This window comes from Arachis hypogaea, chromosome 10 (genome assembly GCF_003086295.3).
Source record: "Arachis hypogaea cultivar Tifrunner chromosome 10, arahy.Tifrunner.gnm2.J5K5, whole genome shotgun sequence".
Lineage (NCBI taxonomy): Eukaryota > Viridiplantae > Streptophyta > Magnoliopsida > Fabales > Fabaceae > Arachis > Arachis hypogaea.
The window spans coordinates 4234924-4252654 of NC_092045.1; the positions used below are offsets into that span (position 1 = coordinate 4234924).

General features: G+C 41.9%; 2 protein-coding genes across 2 annotated transcripts; one reads left to right on the forward strand and one right to left on the reverse strand.

The window, feature by feature from the left end:
* On the forward strand, positions 1-450 carry LOC140175543 (pathogenesis-related protein 1A-like). Its single transcript, XM_072204048.1, has one exon. The coding sequence runs from the start codon at positions 1-3 to the stop codon at positions 448-450; it is 450 nt and encodes a 149-aa protein (XP_072060149.1).
* Positions 451-7229: 6779 nt separating this feature from the next.
* LOC140175544 (uncharacterized) lies at positions 7230-10316 on the reverse strand. The gene is made up of 3 exons (XM_072204049.1): positions 9216-10316; positions 7797-9110; positions 7230-7631 (listed from the first exon to the last, which is right to left on the reverse strand). The coding sequence occupies exons 1-3, from the start codon at positions 10314-10316 to the stop codon at positions 7230-7232; spliced, it is 2817 nt and encodes a 938-aa protein (XP_072060150.1).
* Positions 10317-17731: the final 7415 nt, after the last annotated feature.

Below are 17731 nucleotides of genomic sequence, written 5' to 3' on the forward strand. Positions count from 1 at the left end.
ATGGGTGTACTCCCTTGGTGTTTATCAGCTCAAAATTTTCCAATAGATTATCTTAAAGCTCACAACACAGCACGTGCAAAAGTTAGGGTTAAACCACTGAAATGGGACAAAAGACTAGAATTATATGCACACCTGCACTTGGGTAAGCAAATTAAGGATTGCATGCCGATTCGATCGAATGGTCCTTTCGGTGAGAACATGGCGAGTGGTGTTATAGCAACGGGAGAGCTTACTGGAGCACAAGCTGTGAGGTCATGGGTGGCACAGAAACAATACTATGACGAAAAATCTAACTCATGCATTGGGGGTACTTGTCATCACTATATACAGGTTGTTTGGGGTAACACTACTCATGTTGGTTGTGCTAGGCTCCAATGCAACAATGGAGCCTACATAGTTTCTTGTAACTATAGTCCTCCAGGAAATTTTCCTCGTGAACGACCATACTAATTAGGTGAATTCTATTTAATCTTTTTTAAATTAAAGGATAAATTATTCTTACTATATGTCTTCTTATTATTAAATAAATTAAAATAAATTGACTTATATCATGACTAATTTTAACTTTTAATCTAACTTAAATTTTGTTAATTTAATTAATTCATCATGATGTAACTTTATTTTACAAATTATAAAAATTATTTAAAAAAGTTTAATTTTTTATTTTTTTAAATAATACATTTATTAATTAATTTCAATCACAAAATATAAAAAATCTAAAAAAATATCAAAAAATAAAGAATAAATAAAAAAATTCAAGAGGCATACAAAATTTAAAATTTTCAAAATTTTCTCTCTTTTGCTTTCATAAAGTTTTTGAAAAAAAATAAAATAAAATTTTAATTTTCTAATGATTTTTAACTATAGTATGATTTTTTTTAATCTTACCTAAATTTTATTAACCTAATCAACTAATTATGATATAACTTTTTTACAAATTATAAAAATAATTAGAGAAGTTTTATTTTATATTTTATTATTTTTTTTTAATTTAAGAAATCAAGAAAGAGCACATTTTAAAAAATTTAAATTGTTGTGCCTTTTGAATTTTTTATTTATTCTTTGTTTTTTGAGATTTTTTTTATTTTACGATTGAAATTATTAATAAATATATAATTTGAGAAAAAATAAAAAATATAAATTTATTTTTTTAATTATTTTTATAATTTATAAAAAAATTACATTATAATTAATTAATTAAATTAATAAAATTTAAATTAGATTAAAGTTAAAGTTAATCCTAATAAATAAATTAATTTTATTTCAGTTAATAATAAGAAGATATGCCGTAAAGAATAACTTATCATAAGAATCGGATAATATTCACTTCCTAATTAATAAATAACAACATCTTATGGTGTATGGAGTAATATATATTGTGAGGCTTTAATTATTAATGCAAATATATTAGTTGGGTATAAGTTGCTGTGAGCCCGTGTTAGTGTTGTTCGTGGGAATTTTTTCATGTAATCTTTCTATGTGTTTAGTTGCACGTGTTTATATTAGAAATATAATTATTAATGTTATTATTTTATCAATTAAAATTTTTGAAATAAATACTTTAGTGACATAAAAAAATGTTAGTTTGCAACTCAATAATGTGTTATCATGAATAGAATCTTTATATATAGTGTACAGAATGCTTCTGATACGATATAGTAGGAGGATCGGGAACCCGCGGGACGAGTCAGATGTTGGATTGTCCAGATGGAGAGGAGGGGAGGTACCTGCAAAGACACTCCGACGCTCAAGTCAGGATGAATCTAAGAGGTATAAGGTGCGAGGAATGAATGATTACCTGGAGGGATCTGGGTCCTCTTATTTATAGGTGATGGTGAATATCTTATCTTTATCTTATCTGGCTAAGATAAGAAGGGGCGTTTAAATTCAAAAGTTGGTTAGGAGCTCTAGAGAGCCGGTGTGGGGCTTTCTAGAGAGATGAAAATGGGTTGACCCGGTAAGCCGGGTTCGGGTTCGGACATGGGTCCGGGATCCGTGGGCCGGATCCGTAACAGTTGCCCCCGTAGCGATGGAGCGAATGACTTCGGTGTGTCGCTAAGAGTTCGAGGCGTTCCTCTACGTCTCTAGTGCTTGGTCGGGTGCTCGTTTGGTGATGAGACCGGCTCCTCGATTTTGTTTAGGTAAAGGATTTCGTTCTGACCGTATCTTTGGTCTTTGACGTGACCTTACCATGCCTATTGCGCCTGTTGCGTTTCTTCGAGGTGTAATTGATTAGTTTTACTTTTCCGAGGGGGCATTTATGGTGGGGGGTTTTCCCTCTTTTGCCCCCATGAGTTTATTCATTGTGCCCAGGGTTATTTGTGTCTTTTTGCTTTTTGAAACCGTTTTGGTTTTTATTCCCTCGTCCGTTTCTTTTCAAAAAGGGAACTCTTCATTTTCTAAAAAACTCCTTGGTGATTTTTCGCTTCCTGGTGTTGCTCTGCTTTGCCTCATTTCCTGTTTTGCTTCGAGTTTTTTCTTCTGAATTTACCAGGTTGGTGTATTCTGTTTTTGCTCTTTCTTTCGTACGCTTGTCTGTGTGTGCTTTTTTCTGTTCTTGCCATGCTTTGTTTTATCTGCTTTTTTGTTTTGTTGTGTAAAGTATTTCTGTCGAGTTTGGGGAAGGGGCTGAGCACCGCCGTTTCCTACTTTGACTGTAGTGGTGTTTAGGTTTTTGTTTTTTAATGTTGTGTGGAGTTGGTAGGCTGATGGTGGTGCTCCTCCCTTTTTAGGTATGCAGCGTCGGCGAAATGAGAGTGTGGGTGCCCCGGTAGCGCCTTCCAGGGGCGTCCCCAATCGCTACGGTTGGGTGACCAGTGATGTATGGGGCGTTCCGTCGCGGATGACGGAGGATGATCTCCAACGGCTCCGCGATCAGGGGGCGATTTGTGGCGGTGGTGAAGAGGAGGGGCGATACGAGCTCGTCCTTCCTGATGCCGACGAGCGTGTTTGCTACTTGAACCTCCGTTCACCCACCGTGCCGGACTGGATGTGGGTTTATGAGTCCATGTTTACTCGGCTCGGTGTGCGGTTCCCGTTCTCGCCTTTTGTTCAGGGTTTGCTTAGCCGGTGTTCCGTGGCACCGTCTCAGCTTCATCCGAACAGCTGGGCGGCTGTTCGGTGTTTTGAGTTGGTGTGCCAGTACCTCGAGCTCCCGGCTTCAGTTCCCGTTTTCCTCTTTCTTTTCTTGTGCACTCTTCCAACCAAGGAGGGGAAGCACAAGAAAGGATATATGTCTTTTCGTGCTCAGCCCCATCGCCGGATCTTCGGGTTGTTTGAAGATTCGTTTCATGGGTTTAAATGGGAGTACTTTAAGGTGCGCCCAGTTCGGGGGCACCACCCGTTTTGGCTTACTTTGGAGGGCGAGCGCCGGTTTCCGACCTATTGGAATTTTGGTGCCGGGCCGTCGGTTTTAACTAAGATCTCCTATGATGATTTGTCTCGGGAGGATAAGGATATTGCCAAAGTTTTGTGGCATTTGTTTGGTGAACGCCCGTTAAATCCTCGAGACGTTATGGGGGATCCTGAGGCGTGTCGGACATATATTGGTGTGTTTCGCTTCCCTTTTTTTTTTTAATAGCTCTTTTCTTGTTTCTTCTTTTTAGTTGAGATGGCTGGTGGGCTGACTACATTGGCGAGGTTGAAGGCAGCGTTGGCTCGGGAGGAGGGGTCGTCGTCTCCTTCTCCGGCTCCGACTCCGGCCGCAGATTCTCAGGCTGTTCCTCAGGAGGTGGTTTCCTCGGGGGTGCACACTGGCGTTGAAGCACCTCCCGGATCGCCGGAAGTCGTTGTGCTGGCGGCTACCGAGGCTTCTCGGAAGAGGAGTAGGGCGGAGGAGCCGGGTAGTGAAACTTTTGAAGAGGAGGGCTTGGTCCCTAGTGTGATGGACCGGCGTTTTGATGCTACGGGTTTTATTGATCAGCACTTAATGCCTGGAACGGAGTCATTTTTTGATGGTTGTGACGTCTCGTTTCAGGCTGAGTCGGTTTATCGTGCTCTTCTTCGTTCTGCCGCGGTTGTTCGGAAGGCCGAGCCTGTGATGGCCCAAGTGGGTTTGTTGGAAAAGAAACTTCGGCAGGCCCAAACCGATGTGAGCAAGTTGAAGGAAGAGCTTGAGACTGCAAAGACTGCAAAGGAGAAGGCGGAGAAGTCATCGGAGGATGCCGGGGCGGAGATCCTCCGTCTTGCCGGTGTTGAGACTTCGCTTCTTTCTCAACTGGCTGAAGAGCGGAAACGTTCTTCAGATGCGAGTTCTCAAGCTGCCTTGCTTCTTGCCGAGTCGGAAACTCTGAAGGCTGAGGTCGAAGCCCTGAAGAAGGAGAAAGCGGCTTTGTTGGCTGATGCTGGGGATGCCGTTGCTGCTACCGAGGAGACGATGAAGGCGCAATTTTTGGTGTTGGCTCCCGGTGTGGATGTGTCTGTGACGGGAGCATTCAAGACCGTCCGTGATGGGCGGATTGTTGACATTTGAATAGTTTCTTTTGTATTTAGTTTTAAACTTTTGTTTGTTTCTGAATGTTTGGATTGGCCGAGGGCCGTGACATTTTGGGGATCGTTTAATGGTATTTTCGGCTTGTCCGGGCCTTTTGTATGATCCGTTTGTGGTTTTAATTTGGCCGTTCGGGCCTTTCTGCAATTTTGTTTTATCGTGACCATTCGTTTGGTCGTTTTTTCGGATATCCGTGCGTTCGGTCCGGAGGGTGATCAGTCCTCCAGCGATGGCCGTGTCTTCGTTCCGTGCTTTTTGAGGAACAGTAGTGGCTTGTAATGGGGATGAGGTGAAAATAACTTGTAAAAAAAGTTTATTTAAATGGTTGGGCCTCGTTAAAGCCCTTCGTGAGGGAAAGAGTACCCGAGTTTCTTAAAAGATAAAATAAAAGAGAAAACGGAAAATAAAAGGAGAACGGAAAAACAAATGGTTCCTTAAAGAACAGGGGGAGACTTATTTAAGTGTAGTATCTTCGTAGGTTGGCGGCGTTCCAAGTTCTCGGCATTTCGCTGCCGTCTAGTCGTTCGAGTTTATATGCTCCTTTTCCGATTACAGCCTTGACTCTGTATGGTCCTTCCCAGTTGGGGGCGAGCTTTCCTTCTCCCGGGGTCGGAATGCCGATATCGTTTCGTCTTAAAACGAGGTCGTTGTCCGAGAATTCTCGTCGGATGACGCCGTGATTGTACCTTAAGCTGATTCTTTGTTTGAGTGCTAATTCTTTGACGTGGGCTATGCTTCTTTCTTCGTCCACGAGGTCCCGTTCTGCCTCTTCGTCGTTACCTCCAACCGTTTTTCTGGGGCTGGGGTCCCCGATTTCTACTGGGATGACTGCTTCTATGCCGTATGTTAATCGGAAGGGCGTTTCTCCCGTGCTTGTTTGTGGTGTCGTTCGGTATGACCACAGGACTGATCCCAACTCGTCTGCCCATAATCCCTTGGCTTCGTCAAGTCGTTTCTTAAGACCTTTAACGATGATCTTGTTGGCGGATTCCACCTGTCCGTTCGTTTGGGGATGTTCCACCGAGCTGAACCGATGAGATATATGCAATCCTTCTAAGAGTTCTCTAAATCTTTTGTCTGTGAATTGGGTTCCGTTGTCGGAGATGATGACCTCGGGGATTCCGAACCGGGTAATGATCTGTCGCCAGACGAATTTCCGGCATTGGGTTGCCGTGATGGAGGCCAGGGGTTCGGCTTCAATCCATTTGGTGTAGTAGTCTATGGCGACGATAAGATATCTGAGCTGGCCAGGTGCCGTGGGGAAGGGACCGACGAGGTCGATTCCCCAGCTGCCGAATGGCCGTTCAGCCGATATAACGCTGAGTTGGTGTGGGGCGGCTTGGTGAATATTGGCATGCTTTTGGCATTTGTCGCAGCTTTTTGTTAGTTGGATGGAATCTCGAATGATCGTGGGCCAGAAATAGCCGGCCCTGATGATTTTTTGGGCTAGCGTTTTTCCTCCGATGTGGTGCCCGCAGCAGCCTTCGTGGATCTCGCGGAGTATGTATTCCGTGTCCCCGGGTTCGACACATTTAAGTAGGGGCTGCGAGAATCCGCGTTTGTATAGTTGTCCCGCGATGATGGTGTAGTTGGCGGCTTCTCTTTTTATTCGCCTCTCCTCTTTAGGATCTGGTGGTAGGATTCCGTCGCGGAGATATTGCCAGATCGGGTATGTCCAAGACTCCTGATTTGATGATGTTAGGTGCGCGTTGATTTCTGTTGATACGGAAGGCGACTTAACGACCTCCTGGATTAGCGATCTGTTGCCGTGTCCTGACTTCGTGCTGGCTAGTTTGGAAAGTAGGTCCGCCCTGGCGTTTCGTTCCCTGGGGACGTGTCGTATGGAGACGTTTTCGAATCCTTCTTTTGATTTATGAACTTTATTGAGGTATTGTTGGAGCAGGGGGTCTCGGGTTTGGTAGCTCCCGTTGATTTGGGAGCACACCACCTGGGAATCGGTGTTAACTTCGAGTACCTTGGCGCCGACTTCCCGGGCTAGGTTTAGGCCTGCCAAGAGGGCCTCGTATTCCGCTTGGTTATTGGATACTGGAAAGTCGTATCTTATCGATTGTTCGATTGTGATCCCGTTTTGGTTTTCAAGTATGATTCCGGCGCCTCCGTGGGTGGAGTTTGATGAGCCATCGACGTGCAGTTTCCACGGTTCGGGTATTGATTTGGTCGGAGTCATTTCAGCGATGAAGTCGGTCAATGCTTGTGCTTTGATGGCATTACGGGGTTCGAACCTGATTTGGAATTGGGATAACTCGATGGACCATGCTAGCATTCTTCCTGCTAGGTCGGGTTTTTGTAATACCTGTTTGACCGTTTGGTCGGTTCGGACCGTTATTGGGTGGGCCTGGAAGTATTGTCGTAGTCGTCGGGATGCCGAGAGGAGTGCGAAAGCCAGTTTTTCTAATCGCGAATAGCGGGCTTCTGTGTCTTGTAGGACTTTGCTTATGAAGTATATGGGTTTTTGTTCTTTTTTCTCGTTTTCCCGGACGAGTGCTGCTGCGATTGTTTCCTCCGTTATGGAGAGGTACAGGTATAGTGTTTCCCCGGTTTGGGGCTTGGCGAGGATTGGAGGTTCCGTTAGGACCCTTTTGAAGTGTTGGAAAGCTTCTTCGCATTCTTTCTCCCATTTGAAGGGGGTTCCTTTTTTCATAAGTTTGAAAAAAGGGGTTGCCTTTTGGGCCGATGCTCCGAGGAAACGGGATAGTGCGGTTAGTCGGCCGGTGAGTTTTTAGATTTCTTTGAGGTTTTTGGGACTTGTCATCTCGAGGACGGCACGGCATTTTTCCGGGTTTGCCTCAACTCCGCGTTGTGTGATCATGAAGCCGAGGAATTTTCCTGCTTCCATTCCAAAGGCACACTTTGTCGGGTTGAGTCGCATTTGGTGTTCTCGCAGGGTGTTCATTATAACCCTGAGGTCGTCGATTAGCTGCTCGCCGGATTCCGTCTTGGCGAGCATATCGTCTATGTAGACTTCAATTTTGTTTCCGTTTAGGCCTCGAAATATTTTGTTAACGAGTCGCTGGTAGGTGGCTCCGGCGTTTTTCAAGCCGAAGGGCATTACTTTATAGCAGTAGGTTCCATCTGGGGTGATAAACGCTGTCTTTTCTTCGTCTGGTCGGTGCATCGGGATCTGGTTATAGCCGGAGTATGCGTCCATGAAGCTGAGGTATCGGTGGCCGGATGCTGCGTCTACTAGTCCGTCAATGTTTGGTAAGGGGAAGGCGTCCTTTGGACATGCTTTGTTGAGATCCGTGTAATCAACGCACATTCGCCATTTCCCGTTAGATTTTTTTACTAGTACGACGTTGGCCAGCCAGGTCGTGTAAGGGAGTTCTCGGATGAAGTTGGCTTCAAGTAGGGCTTTCACTTGTCTTTGGACCTCGGCGGCTCGGTCTGGTGACATTTTCCGTCTTCTTTGCGCTATAGGTTTGGCTAGGGGGTCTACTGCCAGATGGTGAGACATTAGGTCGGGGCTTATTCCCGGCATATCGGCTGGGGTGAATGCGAACAGGTCTTTGTTTTGTTTTAAAAGTTGGGAGAGTTCTTCTTTGAGGTCGTATGGGAGGTTTCTGTTGATGAAAGTATACTCTTCTTTGGTTGGCCCTATCTGTAGTTTTTCCATGTCTCCTTCTGGTTCCGGTCTAGGTTGGCCGTCTAGTCGTGCGTCTAGGTCGGCAAGGAATATTCCCGCTGCGTCCCGGGATTTTTTCCTTAGGGCTAAGCTATTGTTGTCGCATTCGGCGGCGACTTCCCGGTCTCCGTGAATGGTTCCGATGGTGCCGTCGTCGGCCCTGAATTTCATGAGGAGGTATTTGGTGAAGATGACTGCCGAGAAGTCGTTGATTGTTTTTCTTCCGAAAATGACGTTATAGGCTGTGGAGTCTTTTAGGACGACGAATTCGGATAGGATCGTCTTTCTCTGATTGCTTGTTCCTATGGTGATGGGGAGAGTAACCGAGCCGTCTGGTTTGAGGAAGTTATCTCCGAGACCCGTGACGCCGTGGCGATGCGTTTGGAGGTTGTCGTTGCGGAGCCCGAGTTTGTCGAAGGCTCCTCGGAAGAGGATGTTGGAGTCGGCACCCGTGTCCACGAGTATTCGTCTTACTAGTCCTGTTCTGATTCGGGCTGATATGACGAAGGGGGCATCTTCGGCCGAGGTGCCGTGTTGGCAGTCCTCGGGTAAGAAGGTTATCGTGCTGTCGGTAATGGTGACTGGGTCGTGGTTTTTGACGGCCATTACCTTGAGGTCTTTTTTCATTGTTAGTTTTGACTTATTTGGCACGTCCTTGCCCGTGATGACGTTCACTATGATGGTCGGATCTTCTTCGGTGTTTTCCCTGGGCGGTTTTTGAGTTCTTGGGTTGCGTCCTTCTCTTTCTGGTGATTTGTCTCTGTCGGCGCGCCTTGGTTCTCTGATAATTTTGACGAACTCTGGGAGTTTGCCGTCCCGTATGGCCTGCTCAAGGGCGTCTTTAAGATCGTAACAATCATGTGTTTTGTGGCCGTATCCGCGGTGATAGTCGCAGTAGAGGGCTTTGTTTCCTCCTGTCCTTTCCTTGAGTGGTCGGGCCCTGGGGATGATGCCTCGATCTGCTATTTGGTGGTATACCTCCGTAATTGGTGCTGTTAGGGGGGTGTAATTGGAGAATTTTCCTATTCATGGAGGTCGGTGGGTCGGTTTAATGTGGTCTCGTTGGTTTTCTTTGGGTGGTACATTATGACGAGGAGTCGGGTTGCCGTGTTGGTTGGCGACGTGTTGCCGCTTGCTGGCAGCGACGACCTGGCTGACTTCCTCGTCGTTGATGTAATCTTTGGCGACGTTCTGGATTTCGTGCATGGTCCATACCGGTTTGGTGGTGAGATGTTTGCGGAAGTCTTCGTTCATGAGCCCGTTAGTTAGGCAGAGGCTGGCAACGGAGTCCGTGAGTCCGTCGACCGTCAGGCACTCGTCGTTGAAGCGGTCAAGGTATTTTCTTGTGGATTCTTCTTGCTTTTGTGTGACCCCTAATAGGCTGATGGGGTGTTTAGCTTTGGTGATTCGGGTTGTGAACTGGGCCATGAATTTTCTTGTGATGTCGTGGAAGCTAGTTATGGATCCGTTCGGGAGGGCGTTGAACCATTTGATCGCTGGTCCGGCAAGGGTTACTGGGAAGGCTCTGCATCGGACTGCGTCGGATGCCCCTTCTAAGTTCATTCTGGCTTCGAAGGCTGTTAGGTGCTCTTGAGGGTCTTTAGTTCCGTCGTACTTCATGTCGGTTGGTTTGTCAAAACCTCTGGGGAGTTTTGCTCTTAAGATTCCTTCTGTAAAGGGTGTAGCTCCCATTATGGTGTGGTCGCTTCTCGTACGTTTGGTGCTTCGGTATCTCCGGTCTTCGTCTGAATCGTGTTGACGATTTAGATCCCGAGAAGCACTGCGATGGTGTTTTTTGTCGTATCGTCGCTCAGGGGATTTCTCGTGTCGGCGGTTGCGTGAGGTGCTGCGATCATCTCTCCTTTTGTGTTGCCGGGTTGACGATCTGCCGCGGTGGGATCTTGACCTGGAAGTTGCATGGCTTCCGTGCTCGTTATTTCGTTTTTCTCTGTCGTTTAACTTGCCTTCAAGTTCTTGGACCCGGAGACAGAGCTCCTGGATGATTTGCGCCGCTTTGTCTCTGGCTTTCTCAGGATGTTGTGGGTCCGTCGTGACGTGTTCGTTTGCGTGGTGGATGGTGCTTGCTATTTTTGCTTGGTTTGTGGTTTCATGGTGTTCTGAGATCGGACGACGCGGTTGGGAGTCGTCCTGGCTTGATGGGTTATCCTCTAGGATGCCCTCCATCCGGTCTGATTGCCGCAGGTCCCCACAGACGGCGCCAATGTACAGAATGCTTCTGATACGATATAGTAGGAGGATCGGGAACCCGCGGGACGAGTCAGATGTTGGATTGTCCAGATGGAGAGGAGGGGAGGTATCTGCAAAGACACTCCGACGCTCAAGTCAGGATGGATCTAAGAGGTATAAGGTGCGAGGAATGAATGATTACCTGGAGGGATCTGGGTCCTCTTATTTATAGGTGATGGTGAATATCTTATCTTTATCTTATCTGGCTAAGATAAGAAGGGGCGTTTAAATTCAAAAGTTGGTTAGGAGCTCTAGAGAGCCGGTGTGGGGCTTTCTAGAGAGATGAAAATGGGTTGACCCGGTAAGCCGGGTTCGGGTTCGGACATGGGTCCGGGATCCGTGGGCCGGATCCGTAACATATAGTTTCAAAGACTTTGATGAATTAAAAAAAATTCTAATTTAAATTAATGACGATCAAACATTATTAACAGCAAAATTATTAATCTATTTTAATCAATATATGTTAATTAAAATAATTTTTGTTGTGCAGTTTTTTTTATGGGCCGAACAGAAAAGAAAAAATAAAGCAAGTCCATTGGAATAATTTTCTTTCAGCATTAATGTTAAATTATTGAGATCATGGTGGCTAAAACAATGTTTTTGTTAATTGGGCCAGCAATTGTGATACAAGCTCTATTGAAAGTCTTGGTATGAGACCAAATATGATTGGTCCGAAAATGAAAAGAAAAGATAGCAAAGATTGCAATGCTTGCAACGGATACCTACTTTCATCACATGCTGGATTTCAAAATTCATTTAACTTGTATTAATTGTCTTGGAAACATGAGAAAGATTGTCATTAATATGATTGATGGCATTAAGGCTACACGCTACTCAAAGAAGAAAAAGCAACTTCTTTTCAATTAATTTGATTAATTCATTTAATTGCTTTTCTTCCAATTGTTTCTTCTCTCTCATTCTTTCTTTCTTCTCTTTCGGTCATTACACAACAAACCATCGAAGCTAAACCTAGCCACCGAAGAGAGGAAGATGCACGCTACAAGACCATCAAAATGATGGCAAGAAAAAGCAGACAAAAAGTATGCTGTGGCTAAGATTCTCATTCACTTTTGGTAAGATTTTGTGATGAGATCTTGGCTTTCTCTATACCAAAAATGGCTGAAGAAGATTTCGGCCAGCAAGGAGAAGATCTTTGGAGGGATGGCTTGTCTCTGATCTTGCTCAACCACCACAGGAGGTAGCTACAGTGGCTACGTGATGGAAGAGGTAGAGATAAGAGCAGATGAAGCTATCATCATCATGAACCATCAAGGGCCAGGAGTTCATTTTGGAGAGCAAGAAAAGATGAAGGGCTCAGATTGATGAAGATTGGTGACCAAGGAAGGACTAGAGGTAATTGTATGTTGGATTTTGCATGGGTTATCTCTTCTCTCTCTCTCTGGCCAAACCGGTTCTGCTTTGAAGAAGAAGGAGATTAGCTTGGTTTGTTTGGTTTCAACCTTGAAGACTTCTCCCTATAAGTAAGGGTGAACAGTCAGGGTTTGATTCAAGAAGAAAGTGTGAGAGTGCAAGGCACAAAGTTCTCAGAGCTACCTGAGCTAATAGATTTTCTTCTCATTCAATGTATTCTGTTTTGTATTTTTCTGTTTAATTTTATCATGTCTTGAGTCTCATAAAAAAATACAAACAGTGAGGTTTGTATGAAAAAGTCATAGACCAGAAAAAGGCAGAGAATGCAAAATTAAAAGAAAAAGCCATAGATGTCCTTAGAGTTCCTTTGTACATCTGTGTTGTGTTTCATGATTCTGTGGGAATCCCTTTGTAAGTTGGGTTAGCACTTTACAGTTGAAGCTTGGCAGTGACCAAGTCAAGTTCAGGATTGGGTTTAGAATTCTGGACTTGTCCCAGATAGGAAGGGTAGTTCCTAAGGAGAATTAGTGTATGTAATCAAAGTTGATTATAGTGAAATTCCATCATTGTTGTGATGGAGACTAGATGTAGGATACACTACACTTAGCAGCTGAACCAGGATATATCTGGGTGTAATTCTCTTTCTCTTCTACTCTATTTTCTGTTTCTGCTACACAGGAGATAAAACCGCAAAATATCTCGTGCCAAGTGACGAGACAAAAAGAAAATTCTCGTGGCTAGGGACGAGACAAAAATCAAATAAATCTCTAGAAGTTGTTTCAAAGACCAGCAAGTGTTCTGAAGTAAAAAAAGGGACTAAGATTCAACCCCCTTCTCTTATCCACTGAAACCATCAATTGGTATCAGAACTTGGTCTCAAAGAGATCAAACTTTGCAGCTTGGAGAAAAGATCCAGATGGCAGAAAGCAGTAGCTCAAATTTGGTGTCCTACAACCTTATAGAAGGACAGTCAAGCAATAGACATCCCCTTTTCAATGGAAAAAACTATACCTATTGGAAGGAGAGAATGAAGATCTTTTTGCAAGTAGTGGACTATAGACTATGGAAGATTATCCTAGAAGGCCCTCAATTCGCAACCACCACAAGTGCTGAAGGAGTAGTCTCTCTCAAACCCGAAGCAAGCTGGACCGAAGAAGACAAAAAGAAGGTGGAACTCAACACCAAGGCTGTCAACTTACTCAATTGTGCTATTAGCTTCGAGGAATACTGACGGGTATCACGATGCACAACGGCAAAGAAAATCTGGGACAAACTTCAAATCACTCATAAAGGAACCACAATAGTGAAGAAGACTCGGATAGACATGCTGAACAGAGAGTATGAAATATTTGCAATGAAGAAAGGAGAATCTATTGATGAACTGTTCGAATGGTTCAACATCATCATTGTTGGCTTCGATGCTATGGGAATAACACATTCTGATTCTGTGCTTGTGAGGAAAGTTCTAAGATGCCTTACAAAAGAATGAGAAACAAAAGCTTTAATCATTTTTGAAAGTAGTAGTTTAGATTCCATGACATATGATGATTTAAGAGGAAACCTACTTGCTTTTGAAATACTTATTTGAAAAAAGATTCAAAAAAGAAAGGAATTGCTTTTACATCTGTAACTAACTCCTTGGATGATGAATCCAATGATAATTCTTCTGAAAATGAGTTTGTGTTGTTTGCCAAGAAATTTAGGAAAATGATGAAGTCCAAGGAGAGAGGCAAAGGAAGCAGCTTTAGGATACAAAGAAAGGATCTCAACAAGGTTACATGCTACAACTGTAAAGAAACTGGGCATTTCAAGTCAGATTGCCCTAAGTTGAAGAAAGAATAGAAGCCAAAAAGAGGAAAGAAAAAGGGGCTGATGGCATCATGGGAGGACTTGGAAAATGACTCAGATAGTGATGAATCCAAGACTAAGTCACAACCATGTCTCATAGCAGATAACATTGAACAGGTAGTCTTCCATAATCCAAACACTAAAGATCTTCATCTTATGATAGACCACCTTTCTGAAAAAATAAGATATTTTTGCTTGATAACCAAGATCTTGAACAACAAATCACCATCCTTAAAGCTGAAAATGGCTTTCTCAAAGAAAAGCTAAGGGAGGGCGAAACTGCTACTGAACTTGTTGAAGAAAATAAGCAGTTAAAAGCTCAACTTAAAAGCTGTGAAAGTAATCATTCTGTTGTTGCATATGTAAACTGTTTTAAAGAGAATGAAGAATTGCTGAAAAAGATCAAAAACCTTGAAAATGACCTAGCCAAGTTTACTCAAAGTTCTGAAAATTTAAATCAAATTTTGGCTAGTCAAAAACCACTTTTTGATCAAGCTGGCTTGGGATTTCAAAAGACTTTCAAATCTATTGAAAAACCTTGTTTTGGAAATATTGATTCATCTTCTAATGACACAAGGTTCCAAAACCCAACCTACTTTAACAAAACAGCAACTCCAAGGTTCTGTAGACTATGCAACCGAAATGGCCACTTTCCCATTCAATGTTTTTTTGGTGAAAGGATGATTGGTGATAAAGTTTACAAAGTTATTTTTTATTATAATGGATTAGGACATAATAGATGGTTTAACGTGAAAGAATCCAAAAAGATTTGGATACCTAAGGTCACTTGAGCTTGTTTTGTAGGTGTGCCTAGCATCCAAATGGAAGGAAAATATGTGGTACATGGACAGCGGATGCTCTAGGCACGTGATCGGAAAGACAACCTTCTTCATAAAGCTTGATGAGTATGATGGAGGACTTGTCACTTTCGGTGATGATGGAAAAGGAAAGATAGTGGCTATTGGGAAAGTTGGTAAAAGCTTTTCATCTTGTATAAATGATGTTCTTCTTGTAAATGGTTTGAAACATAATTTACTTAGTGTAAGCCAATTGTGTAATCTAGGCTTTGAAGTTATTTTTATAAAGTTTGTGTGTTTGGTTGTTTGTGAAAAAACTGGGGATATTTTATTTGAGGCTAAAAGATGCAATAATATGTATGGATTGACTCTTGAGGACTTGAAAGAACAAAATGTAACATGTTTTACTTCTCTTAAATCTGAAAAATGGCTATGGCATAGAAATTTAGGTCATGCTAACATGTACCAAATTTCTAAGCTAGTCAAGAAAAATTTGGTGAGAGGAATTCCAAATATCAAATTTGATAAGGATCTTACTTGTGATGCTTGTCAATTAGGCAAACAAGTAAAATCTTCTTTTAAACCAAAAGATAGAATTTCAACCAAAAGGCCATTAGAGATGTTACACATTGATCTTTTTGGTCCAACAAGAACTCAGTTTAGGAGGTAAATACTATGGTCTAGCTAGTGGTGGTGGATGATTACTCTAGATTTGGTTGGGTACTTTTTCTTGCTCATAAAAATGATGCTTTTCATGCTTTCTCAACCCTTTGTAAGAAAATTCAAAATGGGAAAGATTTAAAGGTGGCCCATTTGAGAAGTGATCACGGAAAGGAATTTGAAAACCAAGACTTTAAAAAATTCTGTGATGACTTTAGAATTGCTCATAATTTTTCATGCCCTAGAACACCTCAACAAAATGGGGTTGTTGAAAGAAGGAATAGAAGTCTTCAAGAGATGACTAGGGCTATGTTATGTGAAAATGAGGTTCCAAAATTCCTATGGGGTGAAGCTGTAAATACAGTGTGCTACATTTTGAATAGTACCATTATTAGAAAAGGGTTAAAAAAACTCCTCATGAGCTATGGAAAGGAACCCCTCCAAATCTTAAGTATTTTCATGTTTTTGGATGCAAATGTTTTGTGCTAAACAACAAAGAAAATATTGGTAAATTTGATCCAAAATCGTATGAGAGAATGTTTGTTGGATATTCCACCACTAGCAAGACCTATAGGATTTATCTCAAAGAACATAGGACCATAGAGGAATTCATACATGTGACTTTTTGTGATTCTAATTCAATCTCCAGTACTGTGATAGATGATGACACAGATTGTGAAGAAGTTGTCAAGGAAACCAGTGGTGAAAATCCCAAGTCTGCTCAAAATGAAGAATCTACCAGCCTAATTTTGTCTCGTCAGATTGGAGGAGATATTTCCATTTTATCTCCTGAGCCAGCACAAGAAATTGAAATAGTGAGACCCATAGAGGCTCATCAAAATTCAACACCACTCCGGAAGCCTAGAGAATGGAAGTCCATGAGGGGTTATCCTCATGACTTTATCATTGGTGATCCCTCTCAAGGTGTAACAACAAGATCCTCAACCAAAAGGCAATCTGAACCAAGCAATCTTGCACTCTTGTCACAAATGGAGCCCAACAATGTGAAATAAGCTCTTGAAGATCCATCATGGGTCAAAGACATGCAAGAAGAGCTTGCTCAATTCGACAAGAATGGGGTTTGGACACTAGTACCTCATCCGAATGGTAAGAAGGTAACGAGTACTAAGTGGGTTTTTAAAAATAAACTTGGTGAGGATGGACAAGTTGTTCGTAACAAGGCTAGATTAGTGGCCCAAGGTTACGATCAAGAAGAGGGTATAGATTTTGTGGCCTGCTGGTTTTTAACATGTATACATTTGTGGAAGCAATTGATTTATTTTGGTAAATATGTTTGCTGATATTGGATTAGGAATATTTTTGATCATGTTGGTAAACATGCTTGTTATTTTTGGTAGTTCCTTTAAAGCATTAATATGAAAATAAATCTTGAAAATTGCTGTGTTTGAAATGATCATATCTTAGATTAAAAAATTTTTTCTTACCATAATTACTATGTTCTAATTTGTTGTTTGAATAATTTTTAACAGATTAAAATAACAATTTACTTTGACTACTTTGTGTATTTGAGCAGAAAATCAAATTATTGATAACAAATGAGTTTTGATTATCATTCAATTATGCTCATAAATCAAGCCATTCAACATAACAAAATTATATATGTTGAATAACATTGTTGCCTTAGGCTTGATAAAAATTATTATAGGTATAAAGCTTTCCTTGGTAAAATAGCATATGTTTAGGGGAGAGCCATGTGACAATTGAAAAGGGGAAGAAATTCAAATATTCAAAGGGAGTACTCTATACTCTAATCTTTAATTTCTTTCCATTTCAATTTTAATAATGTTTGTCATCAAGGGGGAGATTGATGAGTTTGAAAAATACTAATTTAAATTGATGATGATCAAACATTATTAACAGCAAAATTATTAATCTATTTTGATCAACATATGTTAATTAAAATAATTTTTGCTGTGCAGTTTCCTTAATAGGCCAAACAGAAAAGAAAAAATAAAGCAAGCCCATTGGAATAATTTTTTTTCATCATTGATGTTAAATTATTGAGATCATGGTGGCTAAAACAATGTTTTTGTTAATTGGGCCAGCAATTGTGATACAAGCCCTATTGAAAGTCTTGGTATGAGACCAAATATGCTTGGTCCGAAAATGAAAAGAAAAGAAAACAAAGATTGCAATGCTTGCAACGGATACCTACTTTCATCACATGCTGTATTTCAAAATTCATTTAACTTGTATTAATTTTCTTGAAAATATGAGAGAGATTGTCATTGATATGATTGATGGCATTAAGGCTACACGCTACTTAGGGAAGAAAAAGCAACTTCTTTTCAATTAATTTGATTAATTCATTTAATTGTTTTTCTTCCAATTGTTTCTTCTCTCTCATTCTTTCTTTCTTCTCTTTCGGCCATTACACAACAAACCATGGAAGCTAAGCCTAGTCACCGAAGAGAGGAAGATGCACGCTACAAGACCATCAAACTGATGGCAAGAAAAAGCAAACAAAAAGTATGCTATGGCTAAGATTCTTATTCACTTTTGGTAAGATTTTGTGATGAGATCTTGGCTTCTCCATACCAGAAATGGCTGAAGAATATTTCGGCCAGCAAGGAGAAGATCCTTGGAGGGATGACTTGTCTCTGATCTTGCTCAACCACCACAGGAGGTAGTTACAGTGGCTACGTGATGGAAGAG